This window comes from Tenrec ecaudatus, chromosome 1 (assembly GCF_050624435.1).
Source record: "Tenrec ecaudatus isolate mTenEca1 chromosome 1, mTenEca1.hap1, whole genome shotgun sequence".
Classification (NCBI taxonomy): domain Eukaryota; kingdom Metazoa; phylum Chordata; class Mammalia; order Afrosoricida; family Tenrecidae; genus Tenrec; species Tenrec ecaudatus.
The window spans coordinates 154,227,817-154,252,757 of NC_134530.1; the positions used below are offsets into that span (position 1 = coordinate 154,227,817).

General features: G+C 40.6%; 1 protein-coding gene across 1 annotated transcript in view; it reads right to left on the reverse strand.

The window, feature by feature from the left end:
* Positions 1 to 21,504, reverse strand: part of SPAG17 (sperm associated antigen 17) — a 243,816-nt gene extending 222,312 nt beyond the window's left edge. The window contains exon 1 of the mRNA XM_075540501.1: positions 21,418 to 21,504. Within this exon, the coding sequence (XP_075396616.1) occupies positions 21,418 to 21,504 (87 nt within the window). The remainder of the gene's footprint in view (positions 1 to 21,417) is intronic.
* Between the last annotated feature and the right edge of the window lie 3,437 nt (positions 21,505 to 24,941).

Sequence of the window (24,941 nt, forward strand, 5' to 3'; positions counted from 1 at the left end):
ATATTACATATCAGAGACATTCTTCTAACGGAGGAGACCAAGCAAAGCCAAGGGGAGTCCAGCTAATTGCTCCACAAATGTAAAATTGGAATCAGGGACTCGCCCCAAAGAGAGAAAACCTCCTTTCATCATCAGATATTAAAGACTACAACTTTTCATCAACTCCTTTCTCAGACATGAGGCCCTTGTGTACCTTCCAGTGTCCCTGGATGCTCAGTAGCCACCTTGCACATTGGACGTTAATGCTTATTTTCAAGCCTCAGTATGAGTTCATCGCTTACCCTCGGGGAGCCGGTTTCTTTCCAGTCCTTCCTTTCTCTAATTTCACTGGCATTTACTCACTAAACAGTCTGATCATAGTCCATGAATTCTTATAACCATAGCTCTAGAACTACTTAGCGGAAGTCACATAACCAACCAACACCTTTCCTAGTACGCCATCCGTGAGCCACCACTGTTGCTTCGTTAGTTAAGACGTATGGACAGCTCACTTTCTTCCAAGTACCCTCATCCTTAGTAGGAGTTAAATGTTGAGATCCATCTTGAGTGAGTACCGCATACCAAAGGCTACCTCAGACTACTACAAAGGGACAGGACTCTCTTGACAATAAACCCTCTATGTGTTCCAGCATTCAGTAAACTGTCCCAAAGTGTCATGCTCTGTGTTGCCTGTTATATCTGGAGGTAGAACAAAAGTCCTTTGTCTGATCGTGTGTTGTCAGTCTTCACTCTAAAAATCATAGCATGACGGGGCAGACAAAGGTGATCCTGGGCCAGCTGTCAGACCTAGACACCTGAGTCTGTGTATTCTTAGTGGGGAATGGTGTGTTTGGGGATCTGGTAGTTCCCTGGGATTAGCTCAGAAGATAGACGAGAATGTACCTCGAGCAATAAATGTGTCAGCAAATTGTACTCTATCTGCATCTAACAAAATAGAGTAGCAGCTAACCTCAATAAGTACTTATTAAAAAAAATAAAAAATAAGTACTTATTATGTATTGTGATGAAACAAACCGCAGAGAATACACAAAGGTGACTAAGACAGGAAGGCCAGGTTGTGTAATCGCATGCTTGCAGTTCCAGAATAAATTCCCTGAAAGATCAAATCCCTTACAAAGGCTACTTGGTGGCATCAATGGCAAATTAACCGGTAGGAGTATCGGCATGAACTGCTACACAGAGCATCCTGACTTTTCCAACTTCCTGAGGGCCCGGATGTTCAAGGGAGGTGGGAGACAGGAGCCCTGCCGCTCAGTGAGGAAAATGAATCAAGACTCCTAATCCATAGTGGAGGGTAAGAACTACTGAGCAATGTCTATCTGCAGTGCCAGCGAAGGGTAGATGAGAGTGTGGTGGGGGTGGGGGATGGTCTGCAGTTCCTGAGAACCTTCATTCTGAAGTGTTTATAATTTTCTCCAGACATCTACTCTACAGCCCCCCCCCTTTTTTTCCTATTTCAGGAAGAAAGGGACTGTGAGGAGATGGACAGGCAGGTGAGGCAGAGGTGAGCCAGACAGAAGGAACCACGGAAGCCAGATGAGGAGTGGTGGATGTGGTCAAAGGTAATGAGAAGACTGCCCGTGACCTTCGCTGGAGCAGTTCCATCGGAGTGAACCTGCTTCCTGCTCCGTCCCTCACTTACGCCATCCACACGGCCTCATCACCCACACAGCTCCTGCACAGGATATACGGTGGGGCAAAATAGTCCCCGTCCATGGTCATGAGAGATTTAAAGTTCTGATCTGGTTACGGGGCTTAAATTTTCTTCAGTTACACAAGTACACAAAGTCGTATTTATTTATTACACGGTTACATCAGGGTAATCTTTCATTATAACGATTCTTCTCATTAATTCCCTAGCACAGCCTTTTCAATCACTCTTTCAATAGCATAATAAAAAAATGCAGTGGATTTAGTGTCAGAAAACTTGATTTTTCGTCCTGATTCCATCCACATGGTTTTGTAAAAACATTCAAATACTCAGAAATTGGATCCTGGTAGAGTAAGAATACTTACAGCAGAGGACGTCTTATTCCTTCAAATATCCACTGAGTAGCTACTCTGTGCACAATATTAAAGTGGACATTAGGAATAATATGCACAGGGACAAGGCAGAGTCACTGTCCTTAAACAGCCTGGGGATGGAAGGAAACATACAAATGTACAAAGCTAGATGAAAAGTGATTCTATGTAAAAGCATGTCATAGCTATAAGACACTGTACAAAATGTCCATTTTCATGATTGTATTGTGCACCCTAATTTGCTAATAATTAGCATTTAATAGATGGGCACCCATGCTGCATATACAAGCCTAACAATGATGCATATGAGCAGTTAAAAGGAATGGATGTAATCTGTGTATCCCAACATGAATCGACCTCAAAACATGTTTAGTTAAGAGAGTCTCACTTCAGAATTGGCAATTGCACAGTGGAATACATTGGAGGCTCTTCATGTCAATCTAACAACCATACACAGTGAACAGTATTATTTATTATTCATGGGCACACAGATATAAAGTTGGGAGGATATACAGAAAATTCACAATTTGTTGTTGTTGTTAAGACCCAGGAGCCAGTTCCACTTCAGACTGACTCTGTGCACAATTATGAAACACTGCCAGTCCTGCGCCATCCTCACAATTGCTATGTTTGAGTTCATTGTTGAAGCTACTGTGTCAATACCGCATATTGAGGGCTCCCGCCCCCTATTGTCATGACCCACCTTCTACTGCGGCAAGCATGATAGCGGATACTATTTAGCACCATCTGTTAGGCTTTAGACTGCTAAGGTTAAGGTCAGAGATTCAAACCCACCAGCGAGTCTGAGGAAGAAAGCATGAGGCTGTGTGCTTCTGTAAAGATGGACAGTTGTGGAAATGCTATATAGGGTCACTGAGTCAGAAACCTCCTCAGGGCGTTGAGCAAATTCATAGTGGCATGTGCTATTGAGAAGTGGAAGTGGAGATAAGAGCAAGAAAAAATGTCTTTAAGATTTGCTACAGTGTTTATATCTCTCTATCTATATACCTATTTATTTATATAGAAGCCCCGATAGTGTAGTGGTTATGCATTGGACTGTTCTCCTCGAGATCAGCTGTTTGAAACCACTAGTGTGTCAGCGAGAGAACGAAGGGGCTTTCTACTCCTGTAAGGAGTTACAGCTTTGAAAATTCACAGGGGCAATCCTACCTTGTCCTATCGGGCTGTTAGGAGAACTGTTTATGGTTGCCGAAAGCCAGCTGATCTTTCTCCCGTGAAGCGAGTATAAAACACAAACCAACCCTCGCAGATGAGTTGAAGCCAACTCCCAGCAACCTTATAAGAGAGGATAAAGCTGCTCCCTAGGGTTTCTATGGAAGAAGACTGTCTCCTGGGGAGCAACTGGTAAAAGCCCCTGGTCAATTTGGATTAGCAACCCAACATTTAACTCACTGTGTTACCAGGGATCCTTGTATCTGATATGAAAAACCCACTGCCATCAAATTAATTCCAACTCATAGAGATTTTATAGGACAGGACAGAACTGTCCTTGTGGTTTTCCAAAATTGTAACTTAAAAAAATCATTTTATTGGGGGCTCATACAAATCTCATCACAATCCATCCATCCATCGTGTCAAGCACATTTGTACATTTGTTGTCATCATCATTCTCAAAACATTTGCTTTCTACTTGAGCCCTTGGTATTAGCTCATTTCCCCTCCCTCCCCCTCACGCACTCTTGATAATTTATAAATTATTATTATGTCATGTCTTACACTGTCTGACGTCTCCCTTCACCCACTTTTCCTTGCGATCGGTTCCCCCTTTCTACCCCACCTTCCCTCCACCCTCCCGGTATTGCCATTCTCACCACTGATCCTGAGTGGTTCATCTGTACTGGGTTTCCTGTATCCATTCTCTGGTCTAGCCGGGTTTGTAAGGTAGAATTGGGATCATGATAGTGGGGTGTGTGTGTGGGGGGGGCGTGCCAGGGAAGCATTAAATAACTAGAGGAAAGTTGTATCCTCATTGCTATACTTCACCCTTCTGGCTCGTCTCCTCCCCACGACCCTTCTGTAAGGGGATGTCCAGTTGCCTACAGATGGGCTTTGTGTCTCCACCCCACCCTCCCCCTCATTCACAATGATATGATTTTTTGTTCTTTGATGCCTGATAACTGATCCAATCGGCACCTCATGATCACACAGGCTGGTGTGCTTCTTCCATGTGGGCTTTGTTGCTTCTCAACTAGATGGACACTTGTTTATCTTCAAGCCTTCTAAGACTCCAGATGCTATATCTTTTGATAGCCGGGCACCATCAGCTTTCTTTACCACATTAGTTTATATACCCACTTTATCTTATGTAATAGTGTTGGGCAGGTTAGCATCATGGGATGCCAGTTTAATAGAACAGACTGTTCTTGCATTGAGGGAGTACTTGAGTGGTGGCCCAATGTTCTTTTGCTACTTTAGTACTATATATACAGACACATATATATACACATACGTAGATCTATTTCCCCATAGTCATATGTAAATACACATCCCTTTATTTACACCCCTATAAATGTCCTTTGCCTCCTAGTTTCTTTCTCTATTTCATTTTACTTTCCTCTTGTCCCATTATCATGCTCAGTTTTCATCTGGGTTTCAGTAATTCCTCTCAGTTACATTACCCTTGATCAAACTGTACCAGGCCTCCTATACCATCCTTGCCATCAATTTTGGATCACATGTTGTTCCCTTGTCCTTGGATTTGTTAATACCCACTTCCTATCCGCCTCTTCCCCCTCTCCCATGTCCCCCCTGGAACCATCAGTTCCATTGTTTTCTCCTCCAGATTGTTTATCCAGCCTATCTTATCTAGATAGACCTGCAGAGATAGTAACATACACAAAAAACAAGACAGAGCAAAACAAAGCAACAAAAGAAAACAACAACAAAAACCAATGACAAAAAACCCCCAAAGAAAAGCCTGTAAATAGTTCAAGGTTAATTTGTTGACTTTTAGGAGTTTTTTCTGATTGAGTCTGATGGAGTGCCATGCTGTGGCCCCAAAGTCTATTTTTGGTATTCCCTCGGAACTTCCTTGCTCTGCTCCCCTTGCTGTTCCGTTGCATGCCCTGATCCACGATGCCTGGAAGACAATATCCCTGCTCAGAGCAGCCAATGCACAGAGAGGACTATACGGCTGCCTCACTATGAGACATGACATCCCTCACTGACCCATAGCCCTACAGGGGACAACATTGGAGACACAGTGAGGGGATTGTGCCTGATCTGACCTCTCCACACCGAGGCAAAATTAAAGCTTTTAATTGGAGTAGAAGGCCTTGTTTTCTCCTATAGAGCTTCTGGTGGCTTCCAGCTATGGCTTTGTGGTTAGCAGTCCAACGCACAACCCCATGCTACCTGGGCTCCTTTGTTTCAGATATATGCACATATAATACATAACTATATTATACATATATAATTTACAATTACTTATAACATTTATGCTATTGTAAACCTTTCATGATGGCATAAAGGAGAGTTACAGTACTCTGAACGTTTCAGTATTTTTAAAAGAATTGAAATAAAAAACAACAGCCTTGGAATGTGATGTCCTTAGAACCAAGCCCACTGCACCCTGTATCTTAGGAAAAATCAGGGGAAGTCACTTGAAAAATTAGTGGGAAGAACTCTTTGTCCATGCCTTAAACTTACCTAGTTTGTAGTCTACAGTAATCTCACTTCTACATCCTGACAAGATCGATGTTTTCTTCCATAAGTTTCCTCCTCTCTAAATATGTTCATCTCAATACACCTTTATCCCATCACCAGTCTCCAGACCTGTTCTTTTTTCTTGGGCTGAAGTCTCTTTTTTCTCCTCTCTAATTTTTTCTTTTTAATTTTTTTATGGCCGCATACACAAACTTACTTAGCAAGCTAGTTTCCACAAACTTACTTAGCAAGCTAGTTTCTTCAGCTGTGGAGAAGAAACTGGGATGGGGGGGGAGAGAAAGAAAAGGCGGAGGAATAAAAGCGAAAGAGAAAAAGAACAAGAGCAAAAAAGGGAGAGAGACAGAAGTGAGGGGGAAACACAGCAAACAAAATGTGTGTGTGTGTGTGTGAGAGAGAGAGAGAGAGAGAGCACTCCAGGAGGAGATGGGGAGGGGAGTCCTCTCTAGTTCTTTCAAGGTTTTCCTCTTGTTTTCTCTCGATCCCATTTGTACAAATACAGCTATCTTTACCAAATCCTAGTCTCTTCCCAAACCATTTTCCATATGCTCATCCTTGCTTTAGACAAATTCCCCAAACACACGAAGTTTCCACATGTTAATAAGCCACAAAGTCCATAAACCCTCTAGCTTTTTGTCAACTTCCTCCCTCACCACCCCCATCCACCACCCGACTGGAGCAGTTTCCCTGAAGCTCACTAATGATGTTTTCATTACCTAATCTGGTTGTATTGCCCCATTCTTTTTCACTGACATTAGGGGGCGCGGGTAAGGTTGACATTCAGTGTAATACTTCAGGTGCTTTCCATGACACCTCCTGCTCCTCCTTCTGTCTTTACTCGTTTGACTGTCCCTTCGCTGGTCATCCAACTCTCTCCTTTCCTTCTGTCCTATAAATGAAGACCGGTCAGGTAGTCTGCACAATTCTGTTGACAACCTTCTATTCTTCTGTGGCCACACACTTTCTATGAAGTGGAAATATTGCAGCTACTCTCTTGGCGTCTGCAATAACCTCCCTGCCTGCAATTTCTGTGTCAGTTTCCAAGCTTAGACCGTGAGCTATAGTTCCTGTTTTAGAATTTGGGTTGACCATTTCTACTTTGATGTCCTTCCAACATCTGAAACTCAGCCTGCCTAAAATTTCTACTCATCTGTACTTACCCTAAACAAACAAATACGGAGACGATACAAAACAAACCCAAACCTACTATATCACAAAGAGTAAAAGCAAACTAAATTCAATCTCTGTCAGATTCTGAGATTTTCTATTTCTACCAGTCATCCTAATTTCAAATCCTCTTCTGTCATCTTTGATATGTGACGAAAGTTCTTTTCAGATTTTCTTGGATCTGTCCCTTATTTCCCATCTCATAATTATTCTCCTATTTCTGCCTAAAACCACTTCAGATTTGGGTTATGGAAAACACTTTCTATGAGATCTATTAAAGCAATTTCACCCATCTCCAGCTGCTAACTTTCCAAAGACACCATAATTTCACACTTGCCTCCTAGAAAACATTTTAATTGTATCTCCTTGACTGATAGGTTCAGACAGCATCCAAACCCTGAAGATGAAATCCAAAGCTCTTTATATTCTCTTCCTAACATCTGTAATACTATATTTTCCATCTCCTTGGTAAATTCTCACAGCTCTCAGGCAGATTGCTCTGCATGAATGCTCTGAGCCTCAATTTCCTTGTGCAAAATTAGGATCATATTTTTGGGGTTGTTATGAGGATTAGCCAATGTCAGTGCGAAAAACACCAAATGCAATGTGTGCTTAGTAGTTCATTACGGTATCTCAAAAACATGCGTGTTGCTCAGCCTGGTTTTTTTTTTTTTTTTATCCAGAACACACTCGGTCCCTAAAGGTCCCATCCAACAGTGATCTTTCTTGTCTTTCTGCCTATGAAAGTCCCTTGCTAGTGACATATACAACACACACTCATATACAAGTAACACAGTATTTACACTATGGTCACTCTGTTAGTGTCTGTCTCAAACTTTACTGATGTACTGTAAGGGCCAGATCACTGAGTTAAGCCTGAGTTTCTGGTAACTGATGTTGTGGTCTAGAGATCCCATGTTGATAAACACTAACACATATGTTTTCTCAGGTTGTAAGTTCTGAAGTTACAAGAACGCTCATTTAGTTCATCTTTCCACTGACCAATCCCTTCTGTTTCCATACACTCCAAGTTGTACATAGGGCAGTGTTTTAACCTAGAAGGAACTGATGTTTTTTGATCGACTTTGATTACTCAATGAAGCCATGCCAAAGCTTTGCATTTGCTAGCTGGCTATATTCAATCTTACCGTTTCCAACAGCTAAAATTCTACTTAAAGAGAATGCCTTATTGATGACATGTAAATGGCATACAGCTCATTTATAAAGACAATATCACAGCTAAAGATATAGTCAGACAATTCTCAGTTCTTCATGCTAGTGGAGATGTAGTCTCTAGGAATTGAAGAAAGGAAAATCACTTATATTTTCCTCTGGAATGCATTTTAAAAGTTACATTTTGGAGGGGGTCCATTTTACATCCTGGAAATGCAAAATTCTTTAAATAATTTCCCTACAAATGGATGTTTCTGTGACTAGGACTACTTTCTGTCTCCTTTGAAGCCAATGAGGGATTGTGGGGAAAGGATATGAGGAGGCTGGTGCTGATAGCAAAATATGATAGAGGGAGAAAAATTGGGAGAGCTTCCAGAAGATAATGAAAAAATAATTCTTTCCCAAACTTGGGAGGATAACATGCTGGCAACTTAATGCCTTCCTATTTTGCTGTGGTTTATCCGCATCCCAAATGCTTGTGGGCTAAAGGTGCGGTACCTTAAGAGGCTGCATCTCTATGACTAACCAAGGACAGATAGAGTTCAGAGTTAATGGATATGATACTGGCTGTGCTGTTGAGTCGATTTGGAGTCATAGTCAGTTGATAGGAAAAACTTTTAGTAAAAAGACTCACATAAGGAAGATCTAGGCATGTATCTACCTTAATTTCAATTCAAGCCAATGTGGATAATCTCTTCTATTGGATTAACTTAAGACACAGCAAGCATAATTTCTTTGCTTCTACATGCTACCTCTTTTGACTGAAAACTTGGGGAGTAAATTAAATTGGTATGGTATTAAAGACTTTTCCAGTGGCTAAAATTTAAAGTAGAGAAGAAACTTTCAATCCCCTTGTTTTTTCAGGAACTTTGATATCTATACAACCAACAGATGGGTAAGAAGGGATGGTGATGATGCAAACAGACGGCTGGCTAACAAAAGGCAAGGTTAGCCAAGCATTTCTTTACTGGATGGGAAATGCTAACTGTGTGAACTTCTGAAGAGTATCACTGGGCAGGTCTTATTTCACTGTTTTTATACGGGTATGAAAACAGCCAAACACAACAGATGGCACAGTAAAGCCAAGAATTGGAGATGCATACTGGGAGATTTACTTCATTTCATGAGACTTATTTCATAGGACAGAGTAGAACCCTCCCACCCACTGGATTTGTTAGGCTTTGGATATTTATGGAGCTATTTGCCACATCTTTCTTCAGCAGCATGGCTGATGAGTTGGAACTGCTGCCCTTTTAGTTAGCACTTTATCCAGTGTGCCACTAGGGATCTACAGGGATCTATACATATAGCGACATTTACTAAGCTGGATATTTAATGCTAGGGCTTGTTTGCTACATGTACTTCAGTAAAGGGAAGATAATTCCTTGTTCAAAGGGTAGTGGTTTGGGTACCAGTAACAAGAAGATTTAATGTATCAATTTTTGTGATTCTTCCCATTAAGATTGACTGAGACTTCTCCAGGCACTCTGTTCCCGAGAGGGAATCCAAAGGCAGTAAGGATTACTTCTTGTCTTAGAGAAGTTCACAAGTGACAGTCAAATGATAGGCTCATAACAGCTGTAAATGCATATGAATAATACCACCATCATATATATTGGTTAAATCAACTGAACATGGGCAGCCATGGATGTTGCATAAAGGAAATGCATTGAACCTGTGAATTGATTTTAAGACTTGGAAGGAGTTCATCAGCTGTGTCAGAGAAGGCAGGGTATTCCAAGTAAAATATTCTGCATGCCTCAAAGTACAAAATTGCCCAGCAAATTTGGGTTGTTCAATGGGACAAGGATGAGATATGAGGGGGGAAGATAGGAATGGACTGGAACTCGGGAGACTGTGAAGGGCCAAGTAAACACTAGTAAGACTTCATACTGAAGCAGAAAGTGGCATAATGACAATGGTATTATAGAAAGACAACCTAGGTGGCCATTCAGAGGACCCATGGAAGGGAGAAGTTGGTACTGATAATCGGCAGATGCAAACAGGTGGTTCTACGTGATTATTGAACTGAAATATATGGCTGGTTGGCAAATAGTAACAAAGTAACTGTGGTAAGTGGTAAAATCAACTAATAATGTAAACTCTAAGAAAAATTTGGTAGCATGAGCTGATCATTATCGGAAGTTATCACAATCATTGATAACTGGGATTTGTAGTATTGCAACTGACATTGGAGAACCTTTTCTACCATGTCTTTGGGTATGGGCTAAGCTGCAGTTGGTAGCAAGGCTGCACTGCACATTTTTTTACTAAGTATTCTGGGCTTCTTTATTGTGTCAATTTGGGTTGACTAAAGAAACAAATTCATAGACACTCATATGTGAATAAGAAAGAGCATAATATACCAGACAAACTGAATATTGAGAAAACATCCAGCCCATAAGCCCAATATTAGCCCATATGTCCCATACCAATCTCTAAATTCCTCTTCAGACTCATGAAACACATGCAATGATGCCGAATGCAAGAAGATCACAGGTCAGTGGGTGGGATCTTGTGGATCTCGTCGTGGTAGAAGCAACTCAGCACTGGCAGGCGTCTCCACGTGGCTCCGTCAGCTCCAGGGCTCTAGTATATAGCTCCATATGTCTTGTCAGCAAGGGTGTCTCACAGGGAGTGAGTGCGTGTCTTGCCTCCAGCAAGCTATTCATCAACTTACTGTCTCTAAATGAGGTCATCAGGCCTGATTGACAGGCTAAACTCTACCCCTTCACTCTTTAGTCTCAAATTGTCAATAGATTATGTAACTACCAAATCTATGATTACCAGTTTATTGTCCTTCTCTAATTATTGGTATAGACTTATTTAGTTTTTACTCCGTTCGTTATAGTAATCCCCAATTTTTGTATGAATAATAAATGTTCAGTTTTTACTATTTCTAATATACAATTTTATGACAAAATACTTTAAATGAAAATCCATAGTGAATTGACTTTAAAATCTGGAGATGTTCTTTAATATTTTTTTTAAACATCAAAGCCAGTTGCCATTGAGTCAGGCCCACTGTATGGTGACGCATGTGCATGGAGTAGAACTAGCCTCCACAGAATTTTGAAGGCTGTGACTTTTTGGAAGCAGGTTACCAGGTCTGAAGTCCAGGGTACCTCTGCGTAGGTTAGAACCAACAACCTTTCAATTAGTCGTCGAGCACTTAATTGTTTGCTCTATGCAGGGACTTCCTTCAAGTATCATGAACATGTAAATATTTTGAATTTTCAGGAGATTAAAGAAGGAAAATTATATAACAATACCTGAAAGTATGTTCTGAGGCTATATCAAAATCATAAAATATATAACTTGTATTTCTGCTATAAAAGATAAGATTCATCCAACATAAAAATTTGATAAACTTCTTATTTCTAGTGGAAATATAGCTCAAAGGTTATGCTATTTAAAACTGAACAGAAGAAACTCATTTTTCAGTGTGGTGGTCATCTTTTTCTTTTTTAAAAAAATTAGTCCCAAGAAATAATTTTCATTCGAAAAAAAAAGGCAAATGAAAACAATTTAAAGAATCATGAATTTGTTTCATGCCTTAAAGTATTTTAAGAAATGCTTCACGGAATATGCCAATAAGTATCCTTTTAAACCCAAATCACCAGAACTTAACCCAATCTACTGTGTAATCAAACACAAGTGAGCACTCGTCAGACATGGAATTCTTAAACTTCAGAAAAAATATATCCGTAAGGGTCTGTTTTTGCAGTCTAGACTGTGGCAAAACATTTCTACTGAAACGAGAAAGGAATCTTTGGGGGAACATATAAATCAAAGCAGGAAAAATTTAATCACTATTGATTAACCTTCAATGTGGTCACATTAAAGTACTTCAATAAAATCTATGAGGCAAAATTTAAAATGGTGAAGATAGTTAAATGTTTTTGTTGATCTGATGGAATGAGACCAAACAGCATCTGTGACATCTCAAATGATATCAATGGTGACCAAGAAAAATAGCTTTACTGAGAATTAGAATTATTTACAGAAAAACAATCCATGCCAGCGTGGTGACATGGAGAAAGTCCAAGTTTTACGGGAAAAAGTTCCAGATGTTTTGTTTTCACCTTAACCTCGGCAGATTTATTTTATCTAAATGATGTCATCAAAGACACAAATGAAATGAATCAATCCAAACGTGTTGTTGGCAAATCTTATATTTTATACTACACATTCTACAAACACCAGAGATAATTAAATAGCCTAAACGATGCTGGGGGTGAAATAGCATAAGGGCACTGAGATCGCCAAGGCAAGCTACAGTGCTACCACTGCGCACACGGGGTGGAAAGTGTGCCACGTCTGGCAGGTCCGTCCAACGATAAACGGTGAAATGGAAATAGCACTTGGAAGATGAAATTAATTTTTAGAGATGTGGCTTTTATGCCAATATTTTCTTTGGCATGATAAGAAAGAAGTGAAAATATAATTGTCCATATAAAATTAAACATAACACCCTATGAAAGAGACGCTGAAGACAGCAGAAATGAAGAAATAATGATAAAAAAGAACAGAACAAAATAATCTATCAGTTGTAAGAGAAAAGCTTTTAGGCTGTCTAATAAATTACCTGATTTTTTAGACTATGATTTGACAACAAAAATGAAAACTACAATGAATATTTGCCCATGTCCAATCATGAATTATAGGGAAACATTTAATAAGCGAACATCACGTCAAGCCAAAAACCATGTCAACATTTCCAAACATCCACAAGTAATTTTCAAATAATTCGCAAAATTTAATGAATGCTATGTGCTAGAAATTATATCAAACTGCTAGCAAGCCATTTTACAAGGCTCATACAGAGTTTAATTTTAGAGAATATAAACAGTGGTTTTTATTTATTTTTATTCATGTGCTCATTCACATACTACTGTCATAGATTTAAAAAAAAATCTTTCTAATTTTCACTCCTGAAGAAAGGCAGGCAAGAAGGGAGAGTTTGGGAGGCTGTTGTAACAATGCTCCTTAGAAAGGTGGAAAGGAAGGGACAGGAAGAGAGAAGGCGCGTCCATAGAAACTGTTGACGGGGTTGGCCAGAGAAGGAAGGGAATGGTTTCTAACCTCAAGAAACAGGAAGCTACCAAGATACGGTGCAAAGGCGTACACATGTGTCGGGGAAGCTGTGCCTTCATTGCTACACAGGTTGAATGTGAAATGCATATGTTCTATCTGCTGTGTGTGGAAATAAAAGGGAAAGAATATTTCAATAATAAATACTTATAAGGGCTAGATAACATCACATGCTCTTTCACAATTTTTTATTTGGACATCCCCTTCATCAATTTCTTAAACTAGTACTGAAAGAGGTTTTCCTTATTGAGCTCCTTCTATTCCTTCGTGCAGGAAATGTGATTTGGTAGGTTTTGGGGGGCTAACAGCAAGGTCAGCCTACTGCTTTTCGGGAGAAAGGGAGTCTGCCTGCTTCCATAAAGAGTTATGGCCTCGGAAATCCTTCTTATGATTGCTATGAGTCGGAAATGACAAGATGGCAGTTCGGTTTGTGGTTTTGGATATCCAGTGCGCTATGAAGTACTACATTGGGACTTCAAGGGAGGCTTGATGCCAGCCCAGGCCCTGAAGCAACCCTCTTCTCCCTCTGAGTCAAACAGTGGCAGTGGTTGCATGTTCTGCAGCTAATTGAAAGCTCAGTAGTTTGAGCCCCCAGCTGCTCTGTGGAAGGAAAATGTGGCAGTCTACTGCCATAAAGATTACAGCCTGAAACCCTTATGGGGCAGTCCTACCCTGTCATGGACTTGACAGCACAAAACTGCACCATATGCCAGACACTTCTAGGTGCTGGTGATATATCCGTGAGCCAGACAAATTCACTGCCTTCATGGAGCTGACAGTCACATGAGGGACAGAGCCAATGATGAGAAAAATACAAAACAGAAGGCCAGGAATTGAATTAGGATATGAGGTTAGCGGGCAATGATGCGGTCTAGTGAGGGTGACTAGAGAAGGCAACTTTGAAATGGAACCCTTAAGAGAGAGCGAAAGAGAGACTCGTGTGACTGTCTAGGGAAGGATCGTTCTTAGCAGAGGGCACAGCAAGAGCAAATGCCCTACGATGGCTTATACACTCAGATGGGTTTCGGGATCAGGAGAAGGACCAGTGGGTTGAGGGAAAGAGTGAAGACAGGAGATGAGGTGACATTAGAATGGTCACCGGAGGTCGGACACACATGGTCTCACAGGCCATGGAAGAACATTTGGACACACATTAAAAGCACCACTCTGCCTGCCGTCTGGAGACCATGTGGTGAGGCAGCATGAGTGGAAGCAGGAGACTTAAGTTCTGAAGCTTCTGAGCTACTTGTAGTTCAGGCAAGGGAGGCTGTTGGCTTAGATTAGGGTATAGAGTGACAGTGACATAAAACGTCCTTTAGATGCATTTCAAATGTAGTCATCTTGATGTGCTAAACAAACAAACAAACAAACAAACAGATTATGCAGTGAGGAAACAGAAGAGAAGAAACGGACTAGTGACTGCTTGCGTTCATGGTGATACCATACAAGGCGAAAGCAAGAACTGATGAAGACCAGGTTTGTAGGGATAAAGCTAAGTTTGGGTTTGGCCATGTTAAGGTTGAGTTACTGTGCACTAATATAGAGTACCTATAATATTTAAAACTTCTCAACAATCTTTTCCATATGTGCAAGGGTGATATGACCACCATGCCTGTTGTAAGAAAGCAAAGACAAAACCTTGGAGATCTTAGTTAATTTAAGAACCAGTGACTAATCAGTTGGAAATTATTCGAGAACTCAGAAGAGAAAACAGGCCATAGAGCTGAGAAAGGAGATACAGCCATCGAATGGGATCCGGCCTAATGCTAATACATTAATACATATGAGCTTATGATTGTTAGGTGTGTGGGACAGGGGTAAAGGAATTGAGAATACTAATTTCTTGGTACCCTCTAGGAATTTATAGTGCCTGTTGAGAAAGTAGACACAGTAATTGACACTGAAATTGTTGGGCAGAAGATCGAAGGGCTATAGAATAAAAGACGCAAGCATTAATGTAGCTTAGGGGAAGGAGAAAAGTCAACGAGGACCAGGATAGCGACTTGCACTGCCTTCTGGAGGATGCAGGGGAGAATCTTAATGAAAAGTAATTGGGTGCAGCAGGGAGAGACATGCAGCTCAGGACACGGTGTGAGCAAAGGTAGGGAGGTGATCATAGTCAGTGTGTGGCTGGGATTAACACTGGACCACTCACCAGCAGTAGAGGGGGATTAAGAGAGAGGGACAGAGAAAGGCAAATGGGCCATGCAAAGACCATGAAAGCCAGCCACAACACGTAGGACTTGATCATGTGGGTATCTGGAAGCCAAGGATAGTTCTATGGCTAAAGCTGAAACCTGGTAAAAGTCCACTATTCTTTAATATTTTCCTAGGATGCTGTTCAATTCATATTGGCAACACATAGATTGTACTTATACTTAGTATTTTTTTCATTTGCAGTAAAAATGATCACATATAAGATCTAGGTGGATATTTTGACCTGCTAATTCTTTTTGGTTCCAAACTCATTCAGATAATAAATTTTTGTCCAAAAGTAGAAATTATAATGTGAGGTTATAAAAAGTCCATTTCCCTCTTAACATTCTTTCTAGCAACTCAGTTGTTTTCATTGGCTTTTATTGAAACAACCTTTGTGTGAACTGGCAATTTGTTTTGTAAATATCAATGAAAGCATATTTCAGAAAATATAGTAATAAAAACCAACCCAACTTCAGAAATATGCTTGCTGCCAGACATCAGTCTTCAGCTCATATTATAAGAATTTCCAGTAAGTCTTAAATACACATTAACATGAGAAATAGCTTACTGTTTAAGATCAAAAAAGTTGAGAAATCCTTCACTGCTTCTCAAAAATTGTTTGAGGGTTATTTCTAATAAAATGTATTTCCCTTTTTCATAAAGCACATTTATAATGGTTTCAAACACTTCAACAGTGTTTCTTCCCAAAACTTACTAAGACTTAGTTTATTATCATCCTATTTATATATTTTATAACTTTACTTAAGAAGTCTGAGAGATATTAAAATTTTTCACCAATATCTATCTTGAACCCATATCAACTGTCTAGAGCTTTTATGAGAATTGTAAGCTTTGTTCAAGACTCCAAGGAACTTTTATTGCCATTTTGTAAATGGTAATAACTTAGGTACTGCCATTGATCTATGTTTAAAGTCAGAAAAATATTATTTCTTAACTGAAATAAGGAGAGACTGTGAAATAAATGTTGCAAAGATTTTTAACTCAAAAGCTTCCTGGTTGGGAGATAAAATATTTCTGAAAGGTGAAATATAATCATTATGTATTTTTTTCAGGACAATACTGCAATCATATATATCATTTATATGGATGGAGAGATTTTTTTTAATATAAATGCCTCTTGTACTTTCTTCTTTTCTTGGAAAACATTTCATTATACTAACTTCTTGGTTTCCATTGTTATAGGGTTCTTCATGTTTGCAGTAAATTAATTTAGTTGATAGCCTGAGTGTTTAATCAATCTATCTATCTATCTACCTACCTATCTATCCATCCATGCATCTATCTATGGAAAATAAGATGTTCTTTTGATGTGAAACAGCTCACATTCTCCTTGTTTTCTACAAAATATGAGCTGATAACAAATAACTCAATGCATTCTATAATAAGTAGTACATTATAAGTAGAGCCTAGAACCAAAGATGGAGAAGTTGACTACGGGTTGAGATGGTTGGGGGTGATTCCTGAAAGACGAGGTTCTCTGAGGGCTTCAGAGTATAAGACAAGGAGCGGGATGGTGGAAGTTCAATTCAATCATGGAGACCAATATGAGTGGAAAGGAAGTGAGGAGAAGGAGGAAGAGGAGAGGGAAAGTAATTTACCGAAGGTTTATTAGATTCCAAACACTGTACAAATGTTTATGAAATGAAATAAGTATCATTTATTCATCACAGCAAGCCTTTGAGATGGCGATTATTCTCTCTACTTACAACAGGAGGACAAGTCTTTGTGAAGGTAAGAAAACTGATCTAGGCCATTCTAAATGTCAGAATTAGGATTAAATCTTCTTAGCCCTAGTGTTGGCCTTTCTCCAGCAGCTTACTCTATCTATTTTGTAGAGAAGAGAATGACTAGCTGGTATTTAGCAAGCAATTCAAATGAATGGCTAGATGGGCCAGATAGCGTGGGCTGATTAATCTTTATAGTAGGAAGGTAGAAGCAGTCACTGTCAAGGTTTGAGCTGGGAATTCACATGGTATAAACACAAATGACAGTAGTAGATTGAGTCTTAGGGACCTAGAGTCAGCATTGCAAAATTCAATCAGCAAATACTGGAGTTCTGAGACTGTGCTAAATTATTTGTGGGTTCCCACAATATTTTTGTATGTCTTTATTTCTGTGTGTGTGTGTGTGTGTATAAATTTGAGTAAGTGAACGGAATAGTGGAATGGAATAATGCCAACAATTGGGCTCATATGTATAGCTGTCTTTTTGCTACAGGTAAAAACAAGATTTTAAAGTTGGAGCAAATGAAAAGATATATGATACCCCCCATTTTAAAACTATCAAACTATTTGACAAGTAATATTTTCAGAGGCATAATGAACAACCCTATTTATAAAAAAAGGATGACTTAAGTAAAGTGGATCAATTTCTTGAGAGACACAATCTGCTAAAAGTCCCAAAGGAAATACAGAATCTGAAAAATCTGAATCTATTAAAGGAATAAAATGAATAATTCTCTTTCAAAACAGAAAGCATCTGGCCCAAATTGTTTCACTGGTAAATTCCACATTGTTTCACTGGTAAATTCACCCAAATAATTAGAATTTTAACATTAATCTTTCTCACGCTTTCTCAAAGACAGAACAGGAAGAAACACTTCCCAAGTAATTCTACGAGTCCAGGTTTATTTTAATACTGAAACCAAACAAAGATAGTACTAGGAAGGAAAATACAAGCCAATATCCTTCCTAAATCTAGATGCAAAGTGGAGACACAAAACCTACCAGAGTAAGATAATTGGACAGCCCCTCAGCGAAGGGCCACATGGAAGAGATGAAATCTCCAGGGTGCAGTACAGCACCGATGGAACAAATATATAGTCTCTAGTTCTTTAATATTGCCTCCCATTACTGTTAAGGTCTTAGTTTCCCCTCGTTAATGTGGTAACACCTGTGTATGTTCATTTGAATAATTAAGGTTTTTGGATGCATGAAATCCAAGACAGATAAACCCTTCGAAAATAGCAATGGGAGTTATGATTCTCTGAGGGTAGGGGAGGGAGTGGGGGGAAGGAGAATCAATAGCAATGATAACTGTATAACCCTACTCGAGGGGAACAAATAACAGAACTGTAGGTGAATGGATACATTGAAGGGTGTAAGATATAGCAAAACAATAATAATATATGATATGAGGGTTCCTAGGGGTAGGGGATAATGTGGAGCTGATATCAAAGAGTTCAAGAGGGTGTTTTGAAAATGATGGTGGTAGCAACTGTACAATTATGCTTAATCTAATTGATTTATGATTTGCTATAATATCTGTAAGAACTCCCAAAAGTGATTAAAAAAAGAATGATCTATCATAACCAATTGGGAATAATTCCAGGTATGCAAAGCTAGTTCAAAAATTTCAAATAATAAGCGTATTCATCATATCAAGAGAAGAAAATTACAGGATGCTATCAAAAATAATAATAAAAAAATCCAAGTGACTGCCATTGAGTTGATTCCAAATCACAGTGACCCTACAGGAGCGGTGAGAACGGCCTCTGTGGGTTCCTGAAAGTGTAACTCTTCACAAGTGTAGACATCATCGTCTGTCTCCCCTAGAGCGGTCAGTGGATGCAAACTGCTGGACCTGGTGGGTAGCAGCCCAAGGCGTAATCATTACAGCACGTGGGCTCCTGATGGTATCAATAGATGCTATAAAACACTGACAAAATCTATCCCTGTTTGGGAGAAAGACTGGGTTTTCTATTCCCATAAAGCGTTACAGTTTCGGACACCCACAGGATCAGATACATCCTGACTTACAGGTTGTTATGAGTGACCAATGGCTCAATGGAAGTGAGTTTGTTTTTTGAATCACCAGTTCACCGTCAGCAAATAGAAATTCCGTAAGCTAAACACAGACTCACTATATGACCCAGAAGTTGGACTGCTAAGTATTTATCCAAACAAGTGAAAAAGCTGTTCACATAAAAATCTTCCCATGAATATTTACAGCAGCTTTGTTCGTATTTGCCCAAATTGGAAACAGCTAAGATGTCCTTCAGTAGGTGAATGGATAAATGGTATGTGATACCCATACATTGGATGCCTCACATTATTCATCAAAACAGAAACGAAAAAGAAAAGAGCTATCAAGATACGACAAGGCACGGAGGGAACTTAAATGCCTATTACTACTTGAAAGAAGCGAGTCTGAAAAGAAGGCTACTTACTAAACGACTCCAAGTATATGCTGTTCTGGAAAAGCCCTAAGTAAAGGGACAGTAATAAGATCCGTGGTTGCCAGTGGTTAAGGGAGAAGGAGGGAGGGAAGACTCAGTAGAGTACAGAGCACTTGGGGGCGTAACTACCTCTCTCTTTAACCCCAAATTCATAGCCTATTATCCTGGCCGTCAGGGTCTGCCTCTGAGCATTGGCTGCTAGCATAGCCTAGGAAATTTCTTCTTGGAGCAGACATGAAACTAAACTGAGGGGAAGGAAAAAATGAGAGGAAGTGAAGGGCAGCTGTCTCCCCTACAAAAATAAAAGCATGTATTCCTACAAATCGGAGCATCTTGAGATTGCTCTTCGTCATCAAAACTTCATATTACTTTGAGTTCAAGTTCTTTCTCTTAATACATAAGATTTATTGAAATTATATTGTTGGAGTAGGACTAAGAAAGCTGAATATTATTTCAGGTTTTCCAGCCTTAAGGAAAAACAGTGCCTTTAGGTTTTCCATTCAACTAGGAAAATTATAGCTTCATATTTGCAACACTGAAGCGAACGCAGTGTCAGCACCTCCGTCAACCTTGTTGTTCAGCAGTTTATAATTCAAGCAGAAATGTGCACCCAAGCCCAAAGCTTGGCCTACAGGATCTCAAAGAAAATGGCAGGGGAAAAAATCATTTCGGCTGATGCTGAGTTATAAAAGCAAAAGAGAGGGTGCTTTCACAAAGTGCTTTGAAAAACACCTTTGAGAACTTGAGACTCTAATGGGGGACTACTGGGTTGACATCCTTCACTCCTGAAGTTATAGAAAGGACCCCAAACTCCATGACAGCATGTCCGCGTCAGTAGTCTGAAAACTTACTTCCATGAAATTCTTCATCAGAACTAACTTCACTAGCAGGCAGAATTACTGGTCGCAGAGAAAATACAATTAAAGTAGAAAAATCAGAACTGATAGGGAGGAATTTGTCACGAGGGCAATACAAAACTTTATTTGATTTAGTTTTTTTCCATGTTTGAAACGAACCCTGTCGCTGAAGACTACAAAGTCCACTCCACTTTTACTTTCCTTTTTTTAGCCACTCAGACCAGTACGTAGATCTGAGGGGGAGGGTTCTTTATCATGGAGCAATTTTAATTAAATTATTTTATTTATATACTTATTTTCCTGTTAAGCCCTCCCCCTTTTGCCCCTCTCCCCCACCCTTCCACTCCCTTTTGCAATGCAACACTGCTTTAGATTCTTTTTTACTTTAATTGCTAAATCTCTAGGGTCCCCCACACAGAATAACACAATATTTTCTTCCAGTTTTTAAAATAGACACTGGCAGACCACACTTTCCTAGATCCACCTGCTGGGTAGGAGTGGATTTCCATTTGCAGGTGCCAAGCGCTATTGGCTTCCCAACTAACTAGAGGTGGGTGTATGTGTAATTGGGGTGAGAAGTCGGTAACAAGTTCTGGCAATATTTTTTTTTAAGTTCTAGCAATTTGAGGGCACGTGCAGGTTGAGTTGCAGCCCACCCAGTGCCCTTGTGGTATCTTTTTGGATGGTCTGGCAGACAACCCCTGACTGGTGTGGTCTCCCACACCTTCAAAGACTTAAGAATCCTGGCACAGAGGTATTGGGCCTTGCTTGAGAAAGGTATCCCCTTCTATCTGCAGAAAAGGGGTGACTGCACTGAAAGGGGCCTTGAGGTGTCCCAAAGTGTACCTCCCACAACTCTGAAATCGCGCCAATTCCCTGCCTTTCCCTTCCAGGCTCTTTCCTTGGTCAAGCGTTCCTGGTGGATGGGACCCAGGGTGACCAGTTGTCTGAGGGAGAGCGAGGTGGGGAGCAGCCAGGGTGGGGGGCTCTGGCCCTGCTGGGGCTCGCAGGGCTCCGGCTTACCTGGTTGACGTGCGTAGCGATGAGTGAGGGCTCCCATATCTTAACACTGTTGCTCGAAGTCCCTCCCTTTTCCTTCTTGGGTGCCATGAGAAAACCAGGGAGAGAGGGCTAGGGCCCGGCCAAAGCGTCCCCGCTGTCATAGTAACCGAAACCACGCCCAGTTCCGGGATAACTCGAGTGTTCCCTGCCCCCAAATCGGTTGTGAATCCTAGGGGCATCCGTTTCGGTTGCCATAGTAGCCAATGCCCGACCCCTCGCAGCAAGCAAACACCCTCCCCCCTTCTTCCCCCCCCCCCCCCCAGACGCTGGTTGGCTGGGGCGCTCGGATTGTAGCTGAAGCCTTTCCTTCGAGTGAGCCGATGCCTGGGGCTCCTCAGCCTATTTTCTTACTCCCTTCGGTCCCTGCTCTTCCCTCGTCGCCCTCTCTGGTCCGAGGCTTTGTCCCCAAACACATTTCACTGCCCTCGAGTGGATTCCGGCTTCTAGGGACCCCTCCGGGACAGAGTGGAACGCCCCGTGTGGGTTTCTGAGGCTCCACCTCTCTTCAGGAGTAGAAAACCTCTTCTGTCTGTCGCAGGGTGCCTGATGGGTTCGAACTGGTAGCTCACTACACCACCAGGGCGCCTTAGAAGCACACGATAACTAGAATGCCTTTCGGGACCCACCACAGTTTCTTTATTTCTCCCCCAGGACTAATTCCCAACAGGCTTGACTCCCCAGGAAGCAACTCAGACACAACAGGTCTTGGCCGCCCGCCCGCAATGGTCTCTCAGATGAAGCCAAACTGTGCCTTGTGACCTTCCTTATCTAGCCTGGATCGCACCTCCAAGGACTTTATCACACAAGTCCGGTCATTCTTTTTTTTTTTTTTAAAAAGATCATTTTATTGGGGGCTCTAACAGGTCTTATAACAATTCACATATCAGTGGAATCAAGCGTATTTGTACAGATGTTGCCATCATTATTTTCTAAACATTTATTTTCTATTGGAGCCCTTGATATGAGCTCTTCTTTTTTTTAGTGAGTTCTTTTATTTTTTGCTTTTCTCATTTTTATTTATTTATTTAAAAAATCATTTTATTGGGGGCTCTTATAATACTTATCACAATCCATGCATCCATCCATTGTGTCAAGCACATTTGTACATTTGTTGCCATCGTCATTCTCAAAACATTTTCTTTCTACTTGAGCCCTTGGGATCAGCTTTTCAGTTGTCTTCCATTTCAAAGTGGTGTTTTTCTTCCTATAGCACCCCACCCCACCCTTGCTTTTGTTAATATCAGAAATATCGTGGTCAGGAAGATTCCCCCAAATAATGATATAATAGTAATACACACTATTCTATTTCTTGAACTCTGAATTATGCCGTGCAGGGTAACGAAATCTCACAACCTGACTCCAAAGCCCATAGCAGATGACCCATGGCTCCAGTCTTAGGATCCAGTATTATCTGAGTCCCAAATCTGATATATTAGAGAGACACTGCTGCTGTTTTTGGACTGTCAAAATAAGAAATGCCCCTTTGGAGCCCAAGCAAAGGTATTTCCCCCTCACCTTAGCTTTTATGAAGCAGTAAAACAAACCAAAATCATAAACGAGCTTCCTGCCATGAAGTCTCAATGCTGGCTCACAGGGACCGCTGTGGGTTTCGGAGACTGCAATGGTGGATGTTTAGAAAGCTCAATCTTTCTCCTGTCTTGTGGCCAGAACCCTTTGGTTGTTTGTTTAGAGCAATACACAATGGATGGGGAGGGATAGCCAACTCTCTGACTTCACGTGGCGTTACGCTTCAGGATGGTACCTTTACTCCACTCTCATTCCTCATTGGGCAATGAGGGATTGGGACTTCCCGCCCCCACCGTTCCATACAAATATTAAAGGGCAATGATATTTTCTGGAGAAAGTCTTCGCATAGTAAATCTTAAGAAATTAGGAGATTTCTTTTCTTGTTGCGATCCATACAGTGGGTCTTCTGGGAGGGAAAGGATCCATCCAGCTGAGCCACGAGTCACATCTGGAAACCCTCTCTTCCTGTCATGAGAATAAGAGGACTGATGCATAGCGATGCCAGACGGATCGCGCTAGAAAGGGATTTGCCTACGGGTCTCCATGGCAACAACCTAAGCTGCAACGGGTTCCTTTAACAGAATTTTCTCCCAAAGTTTGTTTTTACTCCCAAATGTTCTTAGCATTAGAAGCCGAAAATTGGATTATGCTTGGAAAATAAAGATGAATCTCTCAACATTCTATAAACTAATATGAGGTTTGATTATTTATCTTCCTCTAGATGTAAGATAGTTGGGGCACCCAGAAAGTCCTGCCTTCTTATTACTAAAGATAGGAATAGGCTCATTGGCATTCTAGTTACATTTTATAAGAAATTAGTGGGAGGTTTATGCATAACATAGTACTTCACCAATTCACATTCTGCTTGGAAAATGAGTGCACATTTCAGAATAGATGTACAATATGCCATCGATTCAGCCAAATAGTTTGCAGATGACTAATAAAATAGGTTACGGATAAGGAGGAGAACCAGAGGGAGAAAACTGAAATAAATAGGAAAAAGTAAAATTCTTTGTTTAAAATGACAGAGAAAGTGCCTCTATCTGAGTCTCACCAAAAGCTGCCTGACCCTGGTACTGGCAGCCATGTTCTTGATACTTATTGCGGAAAGAAAAAAAAAAAAGCCTAACTATTCATCATTTTTTGTCTTTCTTCTAACTGTGAGACTCAGAAACATTTTTCAACATCCCTTACCCTGGAGTTTCTGCATTCCAGCTAATGGAAACTGAGTAGAAGTATCTAGCATCAAGTCCGAACTATACCCTTAAAAACGACTCAAACGCATTGTTCGTACTCTCCCCTTAACCTGAATGGACATTGATGGCCAGGGTGACTGGAAAGCAGTGCATTCCTGAAGAATTACTCCTCTTCCCGGTTATCATAGGGCTACCTCCTAGTCTCTTCCCTCACTCGGCCGTAGCCCATTAAAGAACAGTTGCTTGGTACTGTTAGGTAGATGAGAAAAGAACTTTTATCTGAAGTCACTGAAATATTGAGATTGCTATAGCCACTAGGGCTGGGGTACTCAGAGTTTGGGAACCACCTTTTAATAAATCTAACAGTAATCAGTCTTCTTGCACAAATGTAAACAAGTTTGTTCCTTTAAGGAACCCAGGACACAGTGCTGGCCACTGTGAACGGCTCAGAGATCGAACCCTGCCCATGGGGCGGCTGCACAGCATAGTGCCTATCTCATCTCAAATTTTACCTTGCCTTGCTGCAAACTCGTATGATATAATCCTCACATCTTGCTTTATCAAGCTCATATCTTTCTTCCTTTAAGCAAGTGGTTCGAAAAATATGAGACATACATAAAATGGAATAAAGAAAAGTGAAGTCCTGATAATGCTACAACACAGATGAATTTTGGAAACATGTTGACTGCAAGACGTCATTGGAAATGAGCCTGATATTGCATGATCCCACTTATATAAAGAATATACATTAGGCAGATATAT